This window comes from Botrytis cinerea, chromosome 14 (assembly GCF_000143535.2).
Source record: "Botrytis cinerea B05.10 chromosome 14, complete sequence".
NCBI classification, from domain to species: domain Eukaryota; kingdom Fungi; phylum Ascomycota; class Leotiomycetes; order Helotiales; family Sclerotiniaceae; genus Botrytis; species Botrytis cinerea.
Window position 1 is genome coordinate 378608 of NC_037323.1, and position 19846 is coordinate 398453.

Sequence of the window (19846 nt, forward strand, 5' to 3'; positions counted from 1 at the left end):
AATGTCACATTGTATTCTACCAAAAGAGCTAGCTTTGTATGTGAGGAAGTAGTAGGTCTTAAATAAGGACCACAAAAAGAGCTGTTCTTTTCCGTATTCACTTAGGATTATAATACAGTAGATATAATTTAAATGTGTTGTGTTTTATCTATCTATCTATTCTAGGGTTAGAGCTACGAGAGAGATATGTAATGTGACTAACGTCCAATATGTTTGTGTGTTAGTGCGCTGGTGTATTCATGTGTGTATATTCATTTTTGTTGTGAGGGTTATGTTATGTTCTGTTGTGTTGTGGGTTGGGAGGGTGGAGGGAGGAGGGAGGCAGGAGGGAGGAAGGGGTGAGAGCGAGAGCGAGAGTGGGAGTAAGAGTGAGAGTAGGAAGGAGAGAGCACGGATTGAGATTGAATTTAAGATTAATATCTAAGATTTGTAATATAAAATGAAAGCGGTGGGATGTTTATTAGGAAAATATATAGAATGGGTGTGTGAGTAGAAATATCTAGTTATAGAAATGAGGAGAGGGGACAGAGGTTTCAGGGGGAAGAATAAGAAGGGAATGGAATGAGATATAATTTAATATATATATGTAATGTGATATGCTATGACATGATACTGTCGGTATTAACTAGAATAATAATGTTTATAAATTACTATAACTTAGTCTATCAAGGCAATAATATCTCTTGACCATTATTGACCACGAGAAGCTATCCACGTATACAATTGTGTAAGGAAGCGCTAGTGTCTCGCTAGATAATATGCTCCTCTTCTGTGATTGTGATTCTTAATCGATATTCTGAGAGATATAATGATCTGGATATATGGAGGGTGTTTCGATTTTCATAATCTTGAAATTGGGATGTGAGAATCGGGGGTTGAGGATGTTGGTGGATTGGATTAGAGACTAGATGGGATGAGAAAGGATAGGTCGGGAGGAAAGAGAAGGAGGTGTTGGAGAATATAATTGCATACTTCTGGATAGAGGAGGGTAGGTAAGAGTTATAGAGGATATGTAAAATATGAAGATGTGAGTGTGAAATTAGGGTTATATTTTGTCGATTTATGAGAGAGAGAGAGATGGGATGGGGGCAGATGGATTGATGAATAAATGAATGGATGTATTCAGATCGAAAGTCGAAACGCGTCCACGCAGTAAATAGCTTCAATTCAATATCTATTATAAAGATATCATAATCACTACCGAAGTGAGACCAACAATAACACAACACAACACAACACAGCCTAAGCCCACAAACATAATATCAAGAATCCATAATTACATATTAGTACTAACACCAACACTTATACCGATACTTATACTTATACTAACAATCCACTCATCTTCACTCTAGCATTATACACAAGTAATTTATACAAACAAAATAACCCCACTCAAAGGGGACAATTAATTCATTTATCGCTTAGCCCTCAAACTCCTGGATATCGCTTATTCACTTTCCTTTTCCTTTTCCTTTCCCATTCAATCCTTTTTCCCCTTCTGTGTCTACGTTTTCTTCATCCCATCCCCACGAAATTATCCCTTCACATTAAAAACTATTGGTATCTTCATCTTCCATCTCCTCATGAAATCATAATCCATACACCTATACCTCGCTCATCGTTTCAAAATTAAACCATAACCTCCTCTTTCTTTTCCCTTCCATTAACATCTCTATCAACCTCTCCATTTCCATTCATACTCGCACTCCCTCTTTCCTCCTCATCTTTCGGAGCTTGCTGCGCTGGAAAACTTGGCGCAAACTTACTCTTTGCCCTAAGTTTCTCGCCGTACACATAAAAGCACACTGGGATCGGCACCAAAACAAGTGCCACACAACCCAACAATGTTCCTGCCCAATTAATTCCCATCGCCTTAAACATATATTGTGAAAACAACGGAAATCCTGCTCCTGCCAACGATCTCAACAATGTATTTGCCGCAATAGCCGATGCTGCAAACATAAGATATGAATCCACAAGATAATTCAGACTCTGCAAAAAGATGGCCAAAAGTCCGAATCCTGTAAGCAAACCCGAGAGCGTGGGGACAATCCAATGAATATCAGCTTTGTATCCTGACCAACCGAACCAAAAGAGTCCTGCCGCGAAACTCACTCCTCCAGCAATCACCGGTGGAAGACGCCATTCGGGAACTGGAATACCGTTGTTTGCTGCCAATTTACGATTGTAAGATGGTTGAGTAAGAACAACGTAGAAACCTGCGATTAACATTCCGATAACCATACCAAAATATGGAAGACCACCTACGCCGCCTGTGAAACCGTGGATTTGTTGAAAGACGATTGGATAGGCTGTGAGGAAGAGGTAGAGAAGACCGTAGATGAAAGCCATATAAATAGACAAAAGAAGAACGATAGGTTCTGATGCCAAAAGTCTGAGAGGGCGAGAGAAATTCTTGGTAACCAATTCACGGAAATCAATCTCTATTTCTTCTTGTTTGGCGTGGATACCCCAGTTTTTGGTTCTTCTTCTGAGTTCGGCGGCTTTTTCGATCAAAATGACTGGCGGGTAGGTCTCGGAAAGGAAGAAGAGATCTAGGATGAATGCAGCAAAACCCATTATAGCAGTTAACCATTCAGTCCAACGCCAGCCGAGATGAGATTCAACGATGAATCCACCAATGAAAGGCGCTAGAAGAGGTCCAGTGAAAACAGTCATCGAAAATACAGTAATAGCAAGTCCTCTCGTTTTATTATCGAACATATCCGAGAAAACGGCTGCAACAACCGCTAAAGGAGCTGCACCAAACATACCTATTCATCCAATAGATTAGCCTTTGCCTATGCCAAATCTCGAAGCGAGAGAATAATGGTATACATACCTCCCCAAAATCTACAAATCAAAATTGTTTGTAAATCCTTCGCCGCCGCGACTGCAATCTGAAAGATCGAAAATCCAAACATGGAAATAACAATTGGTAATCTTCTTCCCTTCAATTCCGACAAAGGAGCCCATAATATTGGTCCAAAAGCGAATCCTAAAACATAGAACGAGAGTCCTAATAATCCTACTTCTGTGGAAACATTGTATTCGGCTGCTACAACTCTGGTTGCTGTTGAGAAAATACTCGATGTAAATGATGATACTAATGTTGTATAAGCCAACATTACTGCTGTAACAAGCCTATTTCCATCGATTAGCTTTACTTCAATTGGAATAGTGAGTAAATTATTTGGAACTCACTTCTTCTTCATCGGCCAATTGACAGCATGAAGCGGATCATTTGGTCCATCGAATTCTACCACATATTCCTCTTGAGCAGGCAAAAGAGGAGGATACTCCTTTCCCAATCCCATCAATGGCAATGGCTTCTCCTTTGTACTAAATATCCTAGTAATTCTACTACTTTTTCCCGTCGGGGTTCTCCCTACCGTTCCCGTGTGCTGCGAACGCGCAGTTTGAATGCGAGATATAACAGTTGGATGACGTTCTAAATCAGCTTGTGTGGGAGCTCGAGAAACTGTAGGACGAATTGAGGCATCGGAAGAAGTCGTCGAGATGGAGGATGCAGTAGGTATACGTTCTATTTCGTGGGAGGGATGGCGGGGTAGAGGGGAATGAATGGGTGATTGGACGGAGTAACGTTCTGGTGAGGCATCACGCTCGGCGCGTACTATTTCTCGATCTGCCTCATTCATGACTGTGATTGTGATGGTGTGGTTGTTCTCAATTGATTGTTATAGTTGTGTTTATACTCGTCCGAGTAGTTATCGAGGTGTATGTAGAGATAAGCTTATCAGACTTGGATTCGTCTAGACCTTTTCCTTTGACAATGACGATGACGATTTAATTAATTGTATGTTATGTATGGATGATGAATGAAGAAATGAAACCTCAAAATTAAAAAAAGGAAGGAGACATAGGCTATATATTTTATTTGCTCAAATCTAAAAACTTTTTACATGGAACATAAAATTCTCACTGGCGGAGCATGAAAACCTGTTATATGACAAGATAGCTATCTTAGCTGAGCTTGGTAAGGGGAGAAAAGAAGATTAGTAGAACCTTCTTTACCAGAAAAAAGTCCCGCCCCCATCTACCTAGCCGTGCCTTGGTAAAATTCTAAAGTCCATCTCCATACTCCGTAAACCGACCATGAACTGACTCCGTAGCCGGGCAAATTGAGAAAGTGGCACCGATCTTAATTTTATGCCGTTGAGCGGTAGATCCACTCATACGGGCGGATTGAATTAATAAGTACGAGGTAAAAGTACTGATCAATTTTGACATCAATTCGATAATTCAATACGCTGACATTTTGACAGCCCATCTAATTGCCTCAGCTAATTGTGTCTAGACCAAACCCTTGAATCCATTTCGATTTTAATCTCCTATTGGTCAACTCGCCAAATTTCGTGCGTGTGAAGCTACTGTATGTATGTATGTATGTATGTATGTATGTATGTATGTATGTATCACTTTGACAGTATGTTTAATAATCTCTTACCCATGAATGTTATGCTGCGGTATGTTTGCTAAATCCGTATACCGGTATGTATCTAACATCATATGTATCAACTTAACTCCATAACAATCGCATTTGCCTCCAGAAAGGAAGATGTCGGATGTCGGATATCGGATCATACATTAGACTTTGGACATCAGCGAACAGACAGCTGAAAATGCACAAGATAATACTCGCAATCTCTAAGTGCAATTCTCACTCAACCCTTGAATCTCTCATCATCATCATCCAATATTCATGTATAATCATACCATTTCTTATCCATCTTTCCTCCCTTTCGCTCTCATCTAATAAGCATCTCCTCTCACGAACTCACACATCACCATCTTACCCCTACCAGAACACGCTCATAAAGCTTAACACCGGTCCGCAACTTGCATTGTCCACTCCGATTCCAAGTCTGGTATGACCAACCAAGTGAAACCAATAAACATCAGCATCAATCCCAAGCTCGAACTTTTCTATACCTCAAGTCCTCACCGTTACCTCCACCATAAGTCCCCTACAAATTCACTCCATCACAATATGCCCAGCCGGCTATCGGCATCTACACCTCCCCAAGCCACCCAGCCCAACCCGCCTAAACCCATGAGCTGATCAGCAATAACCAAACCGCAATAAACTCCAAACCATCCAAGCCCATCCTATGCCCCCTTGTAGCGGGACCTCCGTAACTTCAAAGGTTATGCAAGAACCCTTGTTACCCATCCATCAAATTCGAATTTCGAGTACTGTAACCGCTTTTACGGTGTAGATATGGTTTGTAAACACTCCATCCAAAAATATAAAATTCCAAAAGATCCGAAAAAGAAAAGAAAAAGAAAAATGACATAAGAGGCGTTCCCATACTGAGATAGACGAGGAGATTTCTGATATGCATACCCTCAAATCATGTTACTTATCTAATACCTATCAATATCTTTCAAGTATCCACGATATCTATCTACATATATCAAAAAGTACTACAAACAACATACCATACATACATACATACATACATACAACATACGCAGCACCTCCAATCTCGAATCTTCCATTCCACCTCACCTCATCCCATCCCATTCTCGTCCTCCCACCCCAACACAGTGCACATCTACCCAAATGCCCCCTCTCAAAATTCAAACCCATCTAACAAGCGCTCGCTCCCTCATGTTCCCTTCCGCCTCCACTCCCACCCATCACCACAATCTAAAATCACAATCCAAAATCCAAAGCTCAGCGGTTACTTACGGTAATCATCGGCAATTTTCTTCTTCAACCCCTTGCATTCCATCTCTCAAAAGGCGACAGACAGCAAACAACAATGATAGCTGCAGCATCTCATCTAAATTTTCACTTCATTCCTAGGGGAAAAAAAAAAACGAGAGAAAAAAAAAAGAAAAGAAAAAACAGAAACAAAAAGAAAGAGAGAAAGAGAGAAGATATCACACTGTATTATTCCAGACCACTTCATTTCTATCTTTTAATTCTCATCTATTTCTTCTATATCTCATCTATTCAAAATCAAAATCAACATCAATTCCCCTATCAATTTCTCTTCCTATCTGAATAACACAATATAACATAATTCCACCTCTCCTCCCCTCATCCCTCCTAAAAACACCAAACTCTATCTCCAAATACCTACCTACCCAACTACCAATACATCATATCATATCGCATTACATCACAACACATTACATTACATCACCTTTTAATACCATACATACAATAATCTAAACTTCATTACTTCATCTCTTACACCCACTCACTCCCTCACTCGCTCGCTCGCTACTCCAACCCCTTTTTTCCTCCCCCCAATCTTCTAATTTTTTCCTGTCCTCTTTCCCCCCCCCCCCCCCCCCCCCCCCCCAAAACTAATAATATATCAACCCTAAAAACCACTTCAGAAAACCATTCTAAAAATTTGAGAACAAGAACAAGAACAAGAACAAGAACAAGAACAAGAACAAGAACAAGAACAAGAACAAGAATAAGAATAAAAAATGAAATGAAATAAAACCGACTTATTATTATAGAAACAGAAAAAATATATCTAGATAGCACTAACATACTCATCTATCTATCTATCTATCTATATATTTGCTCATCTACCTACCTAAATTCGCTCGCTATTTCAACCCCTCTTTCCCTCTTTCCCTTTTCCCTATTGTCTGTCTACCTTCCCCTCCCTCTCGATATTTCGCTCCTTCTTTTCCTCCCTCCCTCCCATTCCTCCCTCCCTCCCACCTCCTAAAAAAAACTTATAAAGAAACTCCAGGGAAAAAAAAACCAAGATTCAAGAACTTAAGAACTCAAAAATTCAAAAACTCAATCCCACATATATCATAAGATTACAATATACTCTCAAATTCAATCCCATCTATATATACCTATACTTATCTACTTCCTACTCTTCCACCCACCTATCTACTCACCAGCTAAATTCGCTTACTACTCCAACTCCCTTTTCCCCATCTCCTTCTTCCTCCTCCTCCTCCTCCTCCTTCCTCCTCCTCCTCCTCCTTCCTCCTCCTCCTCCTTCTTCCTCCTCCTCCCCCTTTCTCCTCCCCCCCCTCTCCCCCTCTTTAACCCTCTCATTATTTTCTTCCCATTCATTGATTGATTATCATTTATGACATATGTTGAAACCAGAAGATATAATAAAGTAAATAGACTCAACGTTCTGTAACCCTAAGAACGAATTAAGGAAGGAGATTCGATTCTATCCCATCCCATCCCATCACACAACAAACACAATCATCACCCTAAACATTTGACAATATTTTAAATTCTCATCTACAATGATGACTCGATACTTCATACCTGGTATTGGGAAATACAACTACAATACACATGCTATCTATCTACCATTCCTTGTATTGCATTGGTATCATACCACTGTATTTCCCATTATTTCCTTTCCAACATCTTTCCGCTTCCCTCTCCATTCATACACCCTCATTTACATATCATCCACCATCATGTAATGTCAATCCATCAACTTCCCTTCCAGACCTCAAATCCATTGCCAAGTTTAAACAACGCCCCTGTAACAACACGCCATGGAATCTTCCATATATCGACATGGCGCGCTTTCATCGCCACGCGAAAATCACAAGAATCGCTTATGTCAATAACCATGCAACCGCATCAATGAAACAAACATGCCCAATCCCTAACAACTCCTTGCTTGAATATAATAGCAAATACCATATGCGCCTTCCATGTAAAAGTGACATGGTAAAATCATGTAAATGTTGAAATCAAAGTCCAACATTACATTTCGTGTATCACTCCTTCAAGACATGCCACTGAAATTCTTCGAAATATGTCATCATACTTCGGAAATGGAATATCCATTGCCCATCGTGATGTCATATCTTTTCATGTCTCCAAATCAGAATGTTCATCTACATTCTCCTCGACCATTTCATCTGCTTCTGCTACCTCTTCTACTGAAGGATCAACTTCCTCAAAATCTGCATCTGCTTGCGTCATTCCATTTTGACGTTCCCAAACTTCTCTTCTGATTCGTTCGTCTTTTGCAACTCTTTGCCTTTCAACTTCCTCGAAGCCTCCAGATTTCTTCAATTTTCCCGATTCAACAAAGGAGGTCAATTCTTTTTGCAAAACGTTGCCTCGGCGACCTTCAAGTTCTTTTTGTCGAAGTTTTTCGGCACGCTCAATAGCTTCGAGACGATTCTCGTGATTTGGTTGTAAGGCACGAACTTCATCAAGAACACCTTCTTTTGCCGCGGCAGGATCAATTGGATCAACACGGTTGAGTTTGGAAAGACTTCGACCGGCACCAATATGACTTGGAGATCCGTCTTTCAATTGTTCTTTGGTAGCTTGTTCGACAAGTGCAAATGTTTGTGCGGCCTTTTCCAAATCATCTTGAAGATCTGCTGCAAGGTCTTCTTGCATTGTAATTTCTTCACGATCATTGCAAACGGTCTCCAATTCCTTCTCCCAAATCTTTGTCCAGATTGGTCTCTCACGTTTCAAAAAGTCTTGCATCCTCTTCAACTCCATTGTAGCTTGAGAAATATCCTTGGCAACAGTCTCCAATTGCTTAGGAAGAGGTCGCACACCACGTTGTACAACATCCTTTCGTAAATCTTCAACAATATCTTGAAGATCATCCACTTGTGCAACCAGTTTATCGGAATCTTCGCTGAGGTTCTTCTTTCCACCATTGACATAAGAACGCCCGGAATCACCATTGATATCTGGAATGACAGCTTTAACAGCAACACTCTTGACCGAGCTAGCCTTGGTGCGAATCAAAGCCATGGAACTTTGAATATCAGATTGGAAGCCAGAGTAGGTTTGCCTGAGTACTGCAAGATCGCGACGAAGGCTTTGAATTTCGCTAAGTTGAGCTTGACCGTTGGCCTTCGAGGGGCTGGTGTTAATGCCATTGGTAATACGTCCAGTATCGATCATTGAGAGTCTTGAAGAACCAGGTGGCGCAGATGCGATTCGAGCCATTTCTTTTGCAGCGTCCTGCTGGCGATCCGAAACTCTTTGAATTGTAACTTGTTGATCATCCATTGCTGTTTTGACGCTCTCGACCATTTTCTTCAATCCTCCCAGACTATCATCAATGTGTCGCTTCACTTCATCTAGAACCTCAACATTTAGTACAAGTACAGAACGATCTTTAATATCTTGAAGGTCTTCCAGTTCATGACGAACACCAGATACTGGATCTTGAATGTAGATCTCGGGTAGATCAACGCCATTGTTGTGTGTATTCCAGGCGAACTTTTCAATGAAAGCCAATTGTAGTCTTGCCATAGATAAGTCCTTGTATCCATCATCAAGGACAAACTTTTTAACCTTGGTCTTGTATTGTAAGAAAATTGTGATCTCTTTATCCGGGGGAGGTGGAGATTCTTCTGGTGTGAATTGTCTAGCTTGGCTGCCATAAGCAGGACTTTCTCTTTTGGAACGAGATCGCTTGTGTTGAGGGGCTTGAGGAGGTTCAGAAATAGTCTTCTCTTCATCTTGATCTTGATTATCGAAATTCGGAAGAACATCAGGAGGTGGTCCATTGAGAGTTGCACTCGGTCCATCATAATCATTAATAGATTGTCTAATTTTGTCTTCTGGAGTCTTGACTGTAGGACTGTCGTTCAAAGGTGGCTCATCTGGCTGTTGAATTGAGACCTCCTGACTATCTTCAGCTACCACACTTGGCTTTCGAACTGGAGATATCTCATTCTGAATCAGGCGAGAATTTGTTCGACCAAGACGTTGATCACGATTTTGAACAGCTCTCAAAGACTCTCTAGCATCATTGCGTCCTCTGTTTGGTATTGGCGAGTTCTGTGGAACAGGCATCATTGGGACTCCATTTGGAGATGCACCAACAAGTTTTGAGATTTGATAGGCAGAATAACGTCTTGAAGCTCTTCTTTCCAAATCCCCCCCTTTTTGTAAAGCTAGCATTGCGGGATTCGTCTTTGGTGGTGGCGGAGGTGGTGGGAAGTTATCCACACTCAAAAGATCAGGATCATTTTGACGTGGCATTGGTATAGAGACTTCATCTCCAGGATAAGGTGGAACAACAGGAATGCTTTGCATTGTTTGGCTCGATAGTGTAGATTGATCGGAGGATATTGAACCTCGAGATGAGTCTCTTGGTGGTCCAGCAGCCCTTCTGCTTGATGATCCTGATGCTGAAGACATCCTCGGAGGCACGTTTGAGTCGTTTGTAGATTGTCCTTTGCTTCCTCTGTCATTTGCCACACCCGAGTCCCCTTGAAAATTATTTTCCAGACCTTGGTTGAGTAATGTAGTCAACCCAGTACTATTACTCGCAATGCTACTGAGACTTCCATTTCTCGGCAAGGTTTCTCCATTTTGTGATGCGCTATCTCTCCCCTGTTTCTGCCGCAGCTTTTGTTGCTTCCGTTTTAAACCGTGAAGAAGAGTAATGATTATATCTCTAATTCGAGGCAGGTATTTCTCCAAACTCTCGACACTTGCTTCTTGACTCAGCGTTGATTCGAGTATATGTCGGAGCAGCTCTGGTACATTCCCCAAATCCGAAGTATCAACATTTATGGCTGTAAATGCCCTACAGGCAATATTGAACTCATATCCCAGGCGCACATAAACATCCGACACTTGTGCGTCCGTCGCTTGATGTCGAGACCATTGCGTGAGGGTTTCGAGAAGTTGTTTTGTGGCTACCAGAAGATGTGTTACGCTCTTTTCGATCTGAGATAATGGTGGGGGGTTTTGACCACTTTGACTACCGCTGCTTGTCGGAGGTTGGCCACCCTATTCAGCAATCAATATTTTAGCACGCATTCGTTCTCACTGGGAGATCACTGTCGCAAAGACAAATCAATGATGTCAAGCGGAACCAATCACTTACATTTTGCCTTCTCCCTGAGTGATTGCTTTGAACCGACTTGGTTGACGCAGTTGAATTCCTTGGCTGAGGACCCAAACTGGGAGATATAGCCCTGGCGGATATTGTCGGAGGCGGACCTGGGGAATCCGATGCGGGAGATCGTCTTTGAACGGGTCGTTGAGGTGCTTGCATTTCTGCGACCGCACTACTTATTGATATCCTGTGCTATGGGAAGTCGAAAGGAGGATTCAGCGAAGAGTCAGCGCGCCATGCACAAAGTAACGTAGAATAGCCCGTGTTGTTTGGCAAATCAATGCAATTAGATGCGCGCCGGTGATGGGAAGGATAGGAGGACAGGAATGAAATCGGCAGCAAATGAATGTGAATCCTTCTTGCAGAAAATGTCGAGTAGGTAGGTATCAGTTCGAATGGATTCAATTCAATTCAATCTACACGGCAGGTGAGTGCCTCATGCAAGTGTGCCAGATCACGCTAGTTTAGGCGAAAAGGTTTACTCAGGTGGTGAAACCTTTCTGACTGGGGAACGTTTATAAAAGGGTAGGCCCGAGCTTTTGGAGGAGATTTACAGCGGAATCACATGTTTAAGGGTAGATTGCATGTGAGGGAGGGTTGTGAGCGAGAGGGAACAACGTGAATGCAGCGGGACTAGGTCGGAAGAAGATTAGCTGCCGGCCTAACAAATACAACAATACCATGAGAGGCAGGCAGGACGTTGAGATTAACTTTTGCAGCTTAGGTAATATCTGGCCATGTTTGGTACGGCTCGCCAGATTCGATGGCTCCCAACACACCTTACTGAGAACAAGTCGATGGTTATTTTCGTCCACAGACACTTTAGACAACTTGGGTATTCAGACATCAAATTAGTCATTTTAAATAGGTCCAGTTTGCATTTCCATTTCCAGACATTCCAGCGACAAGGTCTATCCCTGCCATTCCAATTTTGGGTTCATTCTCCTCCCTTACGAAGCATTTATATTAACAGACCAACCTCGCTATTTAAACCACAACCTGGGCATCGTGATATGGTTGAAGCTCATCTCGCGAAGAAAGTCTGTTTTTGTGCAGCAGATGCCCTTGATATGCTCCAGATGCGGACGCAGCACTAGAAGAGAGTTAGAACACCAGTCACACACACACACGCACACATCCCTAGTCGGTTCTAGAAGTCAAACAGGGCGAAACAAGCTCTGGAAGGGGCCGCGATCACGTTACTTGGTATTGGCGTTGGCATTGGTGTGGCCGCAGAAGGAGAGTGACAGTGCACCACCAACATTTTACGTTCTCCGCAAGCCAAATGGACATTCGAGATATCTATGGCCCTCTTCGGGTTCCTGGCTATCTGAACCCTACATCAACCATGACATCTCCAAATTACTTCTCGAATTCAACAATCAGGCGAAAGCGTTCCAGATTCACGTCTACTGTGTGAAACTACTCTAGCACCACCGGTACTTTATTCCTTATTATGTAACACCAACCAACAACCACGGTGTCAGGTATCAGGAATCAAATGGCACTGCGCTCGAGGTACATGTCACTCGGGTGTTTCCATACCGCGCGGCAATGACCAACATTCAACAAAACAAATTCAATCCCGTTAGGCCGCATCCCGAGGCCATGGGGATATGCAAGCCTCTCCGTCCCTGATTGGTGATTCACTCGAGCTCCGTGCAGATGAAGATGTCCGCGAGAAAAGAAAGGTACCGCAGGCAAACATCAAGATTATTCCTCAACAATTTTATTTTGCATACATAGGCTTCACTGATTTGGCGGAGCGGATGAATCCGAGGAGAACAAAAGATTTCCCTCTCGATGCGATGAATACTTTGACGGAACTAACCTCTAAATCATAATCATACAAGCCCACTTTTTCCTTTCTTTCCTTCTTTCCATGCCTGCCTCTGCGACGTCATCCATAATATGTAACGTGGCCGAGTACCAAACGATCCAAAGTCCGTTCGACTGTACGGCCCATGAGAGGATATACGATGTAAGATGTAAGATGTAAGATGCAAGAAAAAGTCCGGTCGTACTTGAATCTTCCATGCACATGTGCAATCCATGTAGGGATTCGAAGCTCAGGCCTGTGCTACCAGACATTCAAAGACACCTTACGGAAGCGCTCGGGGCCATTTTGAAGAAGAGGAAGAGGATGGAAAAGCATCTTAAGATTTGGATCGCCCTGCTAGGCAAGATCAGGCCATTTGCAGAATGTAGGAAGCGCTTTGGAATGTTTACGTTGAAAAGTATGAGGATCCGACCATTGATTGCCTAGGTAACGAGGCTTTGATAGGTATGTGTCTGATGGAATGTATACCCAATACGTTACCGTTCATTGAAATATCTATATGTCTTTGTGCCCGACTCCCCAATACCTCCCTTTCGAAGAGTTTCCTTAAATTCATAAACATCATCATGCTCATCAACTTTTGCCTATGCAAGTAATAAGCCTGCGCACCGAGGAAGATGATTGTACACTGGTCACACCAGATCGCATACCAAGGTCAAAGGATGGATGTTCGTATATGTGACCCACGAGACCCAGGAGACCCAAATGGACCTTTTCACCCCCCTTGTGGAATTGCAATACCGAATTCGCATCTTGACATGTACAATACTCAGACTCAGCCTATGTGCGAAGCCTCTCAGTTTGCTCTTCCCTAGGTACTCCACACATGATTTATTTTCGATTTCCAGGGTTTTTCTCCTCCCAAAATGAAAAAAAATAAAAAATAACCCAGCCCCTTTGGATCTTCAATCAGCCCGTTTGAATTCTGTATTCCCTCCCTCCTCATCTCAATCCCATTGATTTCCCAGTCGTGAAGTGGCTCGACGTTTCATTCATACGATTCTGCTGATGTGATGATATCTACCAGGCACACACACACAAACCCCCATTCGGATTAATGCTCCCGTCTATCGACACTAGGATGTGATATCTACCGGGTCCCCGAGATATTAATAACACAACAACATGGAAAGGAGAGGTAAGAAGGGACGAAAGAAGGCTTGCCGGTTTGTGTGGTTGGATGAGGAGAGGTTAAATTGGATGGGGGCGAATGGTACAGCGAAGTTCCTTGTTGTGTCGTGTCGTGATGGTGGTCAAGAGGATCGTGGAGTAAGGTCGAGGGAATAGATATCGTTTACTGTGAACCTTGGATTCGGCCTCGAGGATAGATATTAGAGGGGGAGGAAAGACTGGCTGGCTGGATGTGTGTGGTGTGTGGTGTGATGCTGTATTGTGTGAAGCTTTTATTGCAATGGTCAATTTGGGGCGTGGTGGAAAGGGATTATTCAGTGCTCTACAGTATCATCATATTATATTAAGCTTCATGAATCCTCTAGGTTGAGATTTCGACTTCTTTTTCCTTTGGACTTCTCTCCGCTCTCTTCGCTCTTCTTTTTCCTCCTCTCCTTCTCCTTCTCCTCCTTCTCCCCGTATTCTCTTTTCTCTTGCCACCACACGTGCGTGCGATACTGTGAATAAGAAAAGGGCGAATTCCTATTCTTGACAACAAAGCTTTCCATATCAAGAAAGGTACACGCCCAAGGCTCCATCCACCCTATTCACCGTACCACCCAAGATATCTACGAGCCCTCAAGCAAAAAACTCCCTTTCTTCAACCCACAGACAGTAGGAAAAGACGTCGATGCCAAATTGATTCGTTCTCTCTTTATTGATTTTTATTTTATCTAATTCTATTTTATTCTATTTTATTTGACCTTGCTTTCTCTCTCGAGAGAAGTCTTACCTAATCATTCTCGATTCCAACTTCATTCTTTCACCCGCCGTAGAACTAGATACTTGGTACGTATTCTAGTCTAGTCTATCGAGAAGTTCATTCTACTTAATTATGATCTGTTCCGTCTCCCGGCCTACTTACTTTTGCTCTTCCTCACAGTGAAGCCTTCTTTTTGCCAGAAAAGAATAAACCGATTTCTTCCCCTCTCTCGACGCTTCTTTCGATCCCCCGATTGATTCTCCCTCTCGACCTCCCGACCGACCGACCTACTTTACCGTCACCCATCTCAGGTACGTAGATATTGCAGTCCCCGAATCCACATCCACATCCACATCCACATCTACATCTACATCTACATCCACGCTCCCTGCCGGCCTGCTGCCTTCTCACTACCGACTCACCCATTTCTTGATAGCCCACGCCCCCACACCCCGTTCGCTTGAGTGCATCATTTTACCATCTGCCCTTGAACCCGCCAAACCTCGCTATCGACACTCCCTCTTCCACCCGGACCACACCCCTTCCGAAATTCTTATGAGCATTTCCCCTCTTCTGAAGGATCCAAAGAACCATCACCACAAATCCCCCCCCCTCCCCCCCCAACACTCACAACTTTCCACAAGTGTCTGATCTGTTACGATATACTGTAACCAACTTCAGTCATTGAGAAAGGGAGAGCAGTGGAGGTCTTCTTGATTTTTGGTCCGATCGGATTTCTTTTCTTCTCTTCTCTTCTCTTCTCCTCTCCTCTCATAATTCTTTTTCCTATCCGAGGTGAGACACGACGGTTCTTTAAATCTACACACGCATACACACATCCACGCACACACGTTTATTAAGTGATTATTATTATGGCCATTATACCTTAAATGCACTTAATACACTTTTACAACAACCCCAGCCTTTCTTTTTGACACGATTGATTAAGCTTGGAGCTTTCGCAATCAACTCAAACAACCACATCACAATTTCACTTCTTTAGTTACTGCAATTGTGCATGACATTGCATGTATGCTAACCACATTCCTTTTCCATTAGAATTTTATCTTCGACTTGGGACCAGCTCCAGATTGAACCCCAGATTCTTCGCAAATCCTCCAGCCTTGACACCACGCACACATTGGGCGCGATTTTAGAAGATCGAAGGAAGGGTGTGTTTTGGAGATTTCCATTTGTGTGGTGTGTATTGAGCATTTCCCCTCCATCGTGCTCCCCCAGCTATGATTTTCTATCTCTCCTTCAGTCATCGATTGTATGCATGGTTGATGGAGTGCTTTGCGCATTTATTGTGCGTTGTGTAACCAAAAGCCGAAGCACACTCACTCCCTCCCTCACTCGCTCACGCTCACGCTCACGCTCACGCACTCACCTTCACATTCACCTTTGAATCTCATCCACATGGATTGGGTTGCTAATTTATTTCGTCTTCAGATATCTCTCCGCGTAGATCATCCACATACCACGACAAAATCCACGAGAATTGATATACATCTGATTGTCAGTTGTTGAACATGGTACAACAAGGAAAAAAGGGCAACGACCTTCCCAACGGCGGCACAAAGTATAGAGAGCAATCAGGAAACATGGCGTCGCAAAGAAAAGACATGGGAGATGCTCGGGGAAATGGTAATGGAAAGGTTGATGGCAGATCGCAAAATGGTTGGTCTTTCTACATTGTGTCCATGACATCACAAACTCTAACCTGCTCAGGGAACTCGAGCTTTTTCCGTACAGACACTGCGATTTCTGGCAACCGAAACCAAGGAGAGCGTGTATTGCAAAGATGGGTTCCTGACAAACCCGCCGATAATGATGGTGGTTTGGAATCAGGTCGAGGAGGAAGAGCTGCTCCTTGGGATCAATTCGCAGAGAACGAGCGACGATTTGGCTTGAAGACAGACTACGATGAGAATATCTACACAACCCAGATCAACACCAGCCATCCGCAATATTCGCAGAGAGTCGCAGAGGCAGATAGAAAGGCAAGAGAAATTGAACGCAGCACGGCAATGAACTCTCATGTTGCAGAAGAGCGTATTGCGGACCACACCGGATCAAATGAGAATGGACTTGATGAGGAAGACAAGTGAGTTTCCTAGATTCCTCTTGCGTGTAGTTGCTAACACATTCGCAGATACAGTGGCGTTCGTAGACAGCAGGATTTCCCACCTCTCACCGCATCGAAAGGTGCATATCAACCACCTGGAAAGCGTGCTCCTGTTGATCGCGCACCTGCAGCTGCTCCAGTTGCTGCTCCAGTTGCTGCTCCAGTTGCTGCCCCAGTTGTTGCTCCAGTTGTTGCTCCAGTTGCTACTCCAGTTGCTACTCCAGTCACCGCTCCGGCAGACCGTACTCTTGTCGACTCGGCCATCATGTTTGCAGGAGCAAAGGCCGATAAACCCGCCGATAAACCCGCCGATAAACCCGCAGATAAGGCAAAACCAGCCTCAGCCGCAAAGTCAACAAAGCCAGAGGTAGCAACTCCACCTACTACCACTGATTCAAGTGCCACTCCCACTCCAGAGCTCAAAAAGACTGTGGCTCCTGCTGCAACTCGCACAATCCCTCCACAAGTCAAACATATGGGCGGGCCAAATGCTACTGCAACTGTTGAGGCTGATGTTTCCAAGGCTTTCAAGACCTTTGCTGCAACTCAAAGAAACAATGTTTCACAAATTCGCGCCAACAAGATCAAGAATGATAAGCAAATCAAACTGAATGATCTCAAGAGATTTGCCAATGATTTCAAGTTGCACACTCCAGTTCCATCAGATCTTGTTCCTATCATTGCCAAGGATCCAGCAAAGCAAAAGGCGATTCAAGAGAAGGCGCAACGCAATGCTGAAGAAGCAAAGCTCAATCCTACTGATTCGGCAAAGCCAATTGCACAAGCTGCTGATGGAATTGCTGCACAACGTTCCGCTACTACAACCTCTACTCACACCACATCGCCACCACCCGCTACATCTGGTCGCCAGAACATTAATCGTGGACCTTATCCCCAAGGTACTCACAGCTTCACACAGAATTCTCGAGGTGATCGACCTGTTCAAGCACAGCAGACAATGCCCCGAAGTGGCACCGCTGGTCATTTGGCCCAGCGATTAAGAAATCTCGAACAAAATAGACCAGCTCAAGTCCCATCCAATGTCATGCCAGCTCATGAAGCCAGAATTCCTCCTACTGGTCCTTCTAACACTGCTGATCCAAATTTCTCCCGTCGTTCAAGTGGCGTGGCAAGTGCTCAAGGTGGTCCGAGATTGAATGCTAGCGTTAGTGAATTTCGCCCAAATGCATTCGCAAAAGACTTTAGTCCCGCTGGTCCAAGCAGTGGTTCAAGTCCTCGTTCAGCAGCTAATGCTCCAGAGGCTTCAACGACACCCGTCGCACGTTCCTTGATTCGCCGTAAGCCAATGGCAAAGGGTGCTCGTCCTTCAATCAAGGGCAAATATGATGCAATGGAGCTCATCAAGACCCTTAAGCCAGGAGAGGGGAAGAATTGGATAGCAAATGGTGGGTTGAAGCCAGCTTATGATACTCATTTACTATGGAAACTTACTGCTGGCGATGCACCTACGGAGTCTTATAAGCAAATCTTTGACAAGGCCCCATTCCCTACTACCACACCAGTTGTATCGGAGCCTCACCTACCACAAGCAGCTCCACAAGTACCACATCAACATCAATTGCCATTCCATCTTCAATCTGGAGTTCACAACATTAATGCTAGGCAATCCCCACGTCAACCACCTATCAACATGCATGGAGCTCAGATGGGTCATCCCGCCCCAACATTCAATGCTGATGAATTGCGTATGATGCCATCGCATTCTGCACAATCCTTTTCATCACCAAGAATGCAACAGCTTCCAATGGCAGCCTTCCATTCTCCAATGGGCGGAAATGCACAATTAGCTTACAACCCACAGATGGTTTCCTACCCTGGTGCACCTCAAATGCCACCATTCAGATCCCTTTCTCAAACTCATCAATTTATGCCACAACAAGGTCATATGGGTCAACCAATTATGATGGCCAACCCTGCAGGTGGATTCATGCCTCCACAAACAATGGGGCCTGGTCCACAAATGATGTACCCACCAGCACAAGGTCAATTCATGCCACCAAATAATGGACATCCTCCAGCTATGCCAAATGGAGGTTATCCAAGTCCTGGTCGAGGTGCTCCAATGATGATGAATCAAGGTTCTCAACAAGGTCATCCACAACCTATGTATGGTATGAGCCCAGTCCCTCAATATGGAACACCCGTCTTCCCTCAACCAATCCCAAATCAAAGTAAGTTTGTAAGTTTAAGACATGGTGCAATCGATTCTAATATATCAACAGTGCCAATGCGAGGTGGTGCTTATGGAGCACCTAACCAATATGCTACAAGCCCCCAAAATCTTCAAGGGGGTCCAAGAAATCAGTATAACCCGGATTTCAATGGCAACAAACAAAATTTCCGACACAACCAACACCCACATGGCCCACCCAACAACCAAGTCCCAACTGGCCCTCAAGCTCAAACCAATCCTGGAGCTGATGAGAGTAAATGAGCGAAGATGCTCTGACTTTGGGGAATATATTCATCACGTCGATGCTTTAGCATCATGCATTTTGACAATATGGAGGAGAACAGCATCAAGTCTATGATCTTTATTTGTCGCATCTTTATAGTGATTGCATCAGTATAGTTCATTAGACCTTATTTGGATCATTGGCATCAATAATCCAGAGATCAAAGCAATTGGATCCATCCCACCCGTTTGATCTCAAATCAATGGTGGTTCATTGGTACAAATTTATTTTTTGCTTAGCTGTGTAGTATGGAGAATTATATACTGCCTTTGAGATGTATATCTGATATTTGTATCAGAAGATTCGGCCAAATTGATGGATTCGACTGCTATTAAGTTTATTGGACAACTCACAATCCAACTGTACAGTGGGGTGGAAGGAAGGGAACCATCTGCATGGAATGTTTTTATCTTCAGTGAAATAATCATTCATTAAGCATTTGGTGAGCTGGCCAGAATAGCAGATGCGATGCAGGATTCCATCTTATGAGAGATGGCTTGATGAAAATGTATACATTGAGATATGATGGAGGAATAAATGAATTATCAAGAATTTTTTTGTTGATGGGGTAGTGGATTATACTATTCTACTGTCATGGTGGTTATGTATCCTACATAGCTTTAGATCTTATGCATAAACACTATTCCATCAACAATT

At 43.4% G+C, this 19846-nt stretch overlaps 3 protein-coding genes across 3 annotated transcripts; 1 reads left to right on the forward strand and 2 right to left on the reverse strand.

Annotated features, from left to right (window-relative positions):
* Positions 1–1257: 1257 nt before the first annotated feature.
* On the reverse strand, positions 1258–3909 carry BCIN_14g00870 (hypothetical protein). Its single transcript, XM_024696982.1, has 3 exons — positions 3205–3909; positions 2843–3144; positions 1258–2774 (listed from the first exon to the last, which is right to left on the reverse strand). The coding sequence occupies exons 1-3, from the start codon at positions 3657–3659 to the stop codon at positions 1630–1632; spliced, it is 1902 nt and encodes a 633-aa protein (XP_024552796.1). The 5' UTR covers positions 3660–3909; the 3' UTR covers positions 1258–1629.
* Positions 3910–7054: 3145 nt separating this feature from the next.
* Positions 7055–11331, reverse strand: Bcbud6. Its single transcript, XM_001550030.2, has 2 exons — positions 10860–11331; positions 7055–10762 (listed from the first exon to the last, which is right to left on the reverse strand). The coding sequence occupies exons 1-2, from the start codon at positions 11028–11030 to the stop codon at positions 7853–7855; spliced, it is 3081 nt and encodes a 1026-aa protein (XP_001550080.1). The 5' UTR covers positions 11031–11331; the 3' UTR covers positions 7055–7852.
* Positions 11332–14511: 3180 nt separating this feature from the next.
* On the forward strand, positions 14512–19819 carry Bcpbp1. The gene is made up of 8 exons (XM_024696983.1): positions 14512–14670; positions 14765–14895; positions 15021–15379; positions 15644–15784; positions 16037–16264; positions 16316–16691; positions 16740–18904; positions 18956–19819. The coding sequence occupies exons 5-8, from the start codon at positions 16117–16119 to the stop codon at positions 19165–19167; spliced, it is 2901 nt and encodes a 966-aa protein (XP_024552797.1). The 5' UTR covers positions 14512–14670; positions 14765–14895; positions 15021–15379; positions 15644–15784; positions 16037–16116; the 3' UTR covers positions 19168–19819.
* Positions 19820–19846: the final 27 nt, after the last annotated feature.

Bases quoted from the DNA above. Each gene is read 5' to 3' on its own strand.
- BCIN_14g00870 (XM_024696982.1), bottom strand. From the start codon at position 3,659: ATGAATGAGGCAGATCGAGAAATAGTACGCGCCGAGCGTGATGCCTCA. The intron at 3,145-3,204 runs GTGAGTTCCAAA...CGATGGAAATAG, and splicing joins AATTGGCCGATGAAGAAGAA to GCTTGTTACAGCAGTAATGT. The intron at 2,775-2,842 runs GTATGTATACCA...TTGGATGAATAG, and splicing joins GATTTGTAGATTTTGGGGAG to GTATGTTTGGTGCAGCTCCT.
- Bcpbp1 (XM_024696983.1), top strand. From the start codon at position 16,117: ATGGTACAACAAGGAAAAAAGGGCAACGACCTTCCCAACGGCGGCACA. The intron at 16,692-16,739 runs GTGAGTTTCCTA...ACACATTCGCAG, and splicing joins GGACTTGATGAGGAAGACAA to ATACAGTGGCGTTCGTAGAC. The intron at 18,905-18,955 runs GTAAGTTTGTAA...ATATATCAACAG, and splicing joins TCAACCAATCCCAAATCAAA to TGCCAATGCGAGGTGGTGCT.
- Bcbud6 (XM_001550030.2), bottom strand. From the start codon at position 11,030: ATGCAAGCACCTCAACGACCCGTTCAAAGACGATCTCCCGCATCGGAT. The intron at 10,763-10,859 runs GTAAGTGATTGG...ATTGCTGAATAG, and splicing joins ACTCAGGGAGAAGGCAAAAT to GGTGGCCAACCTCCGACAAG.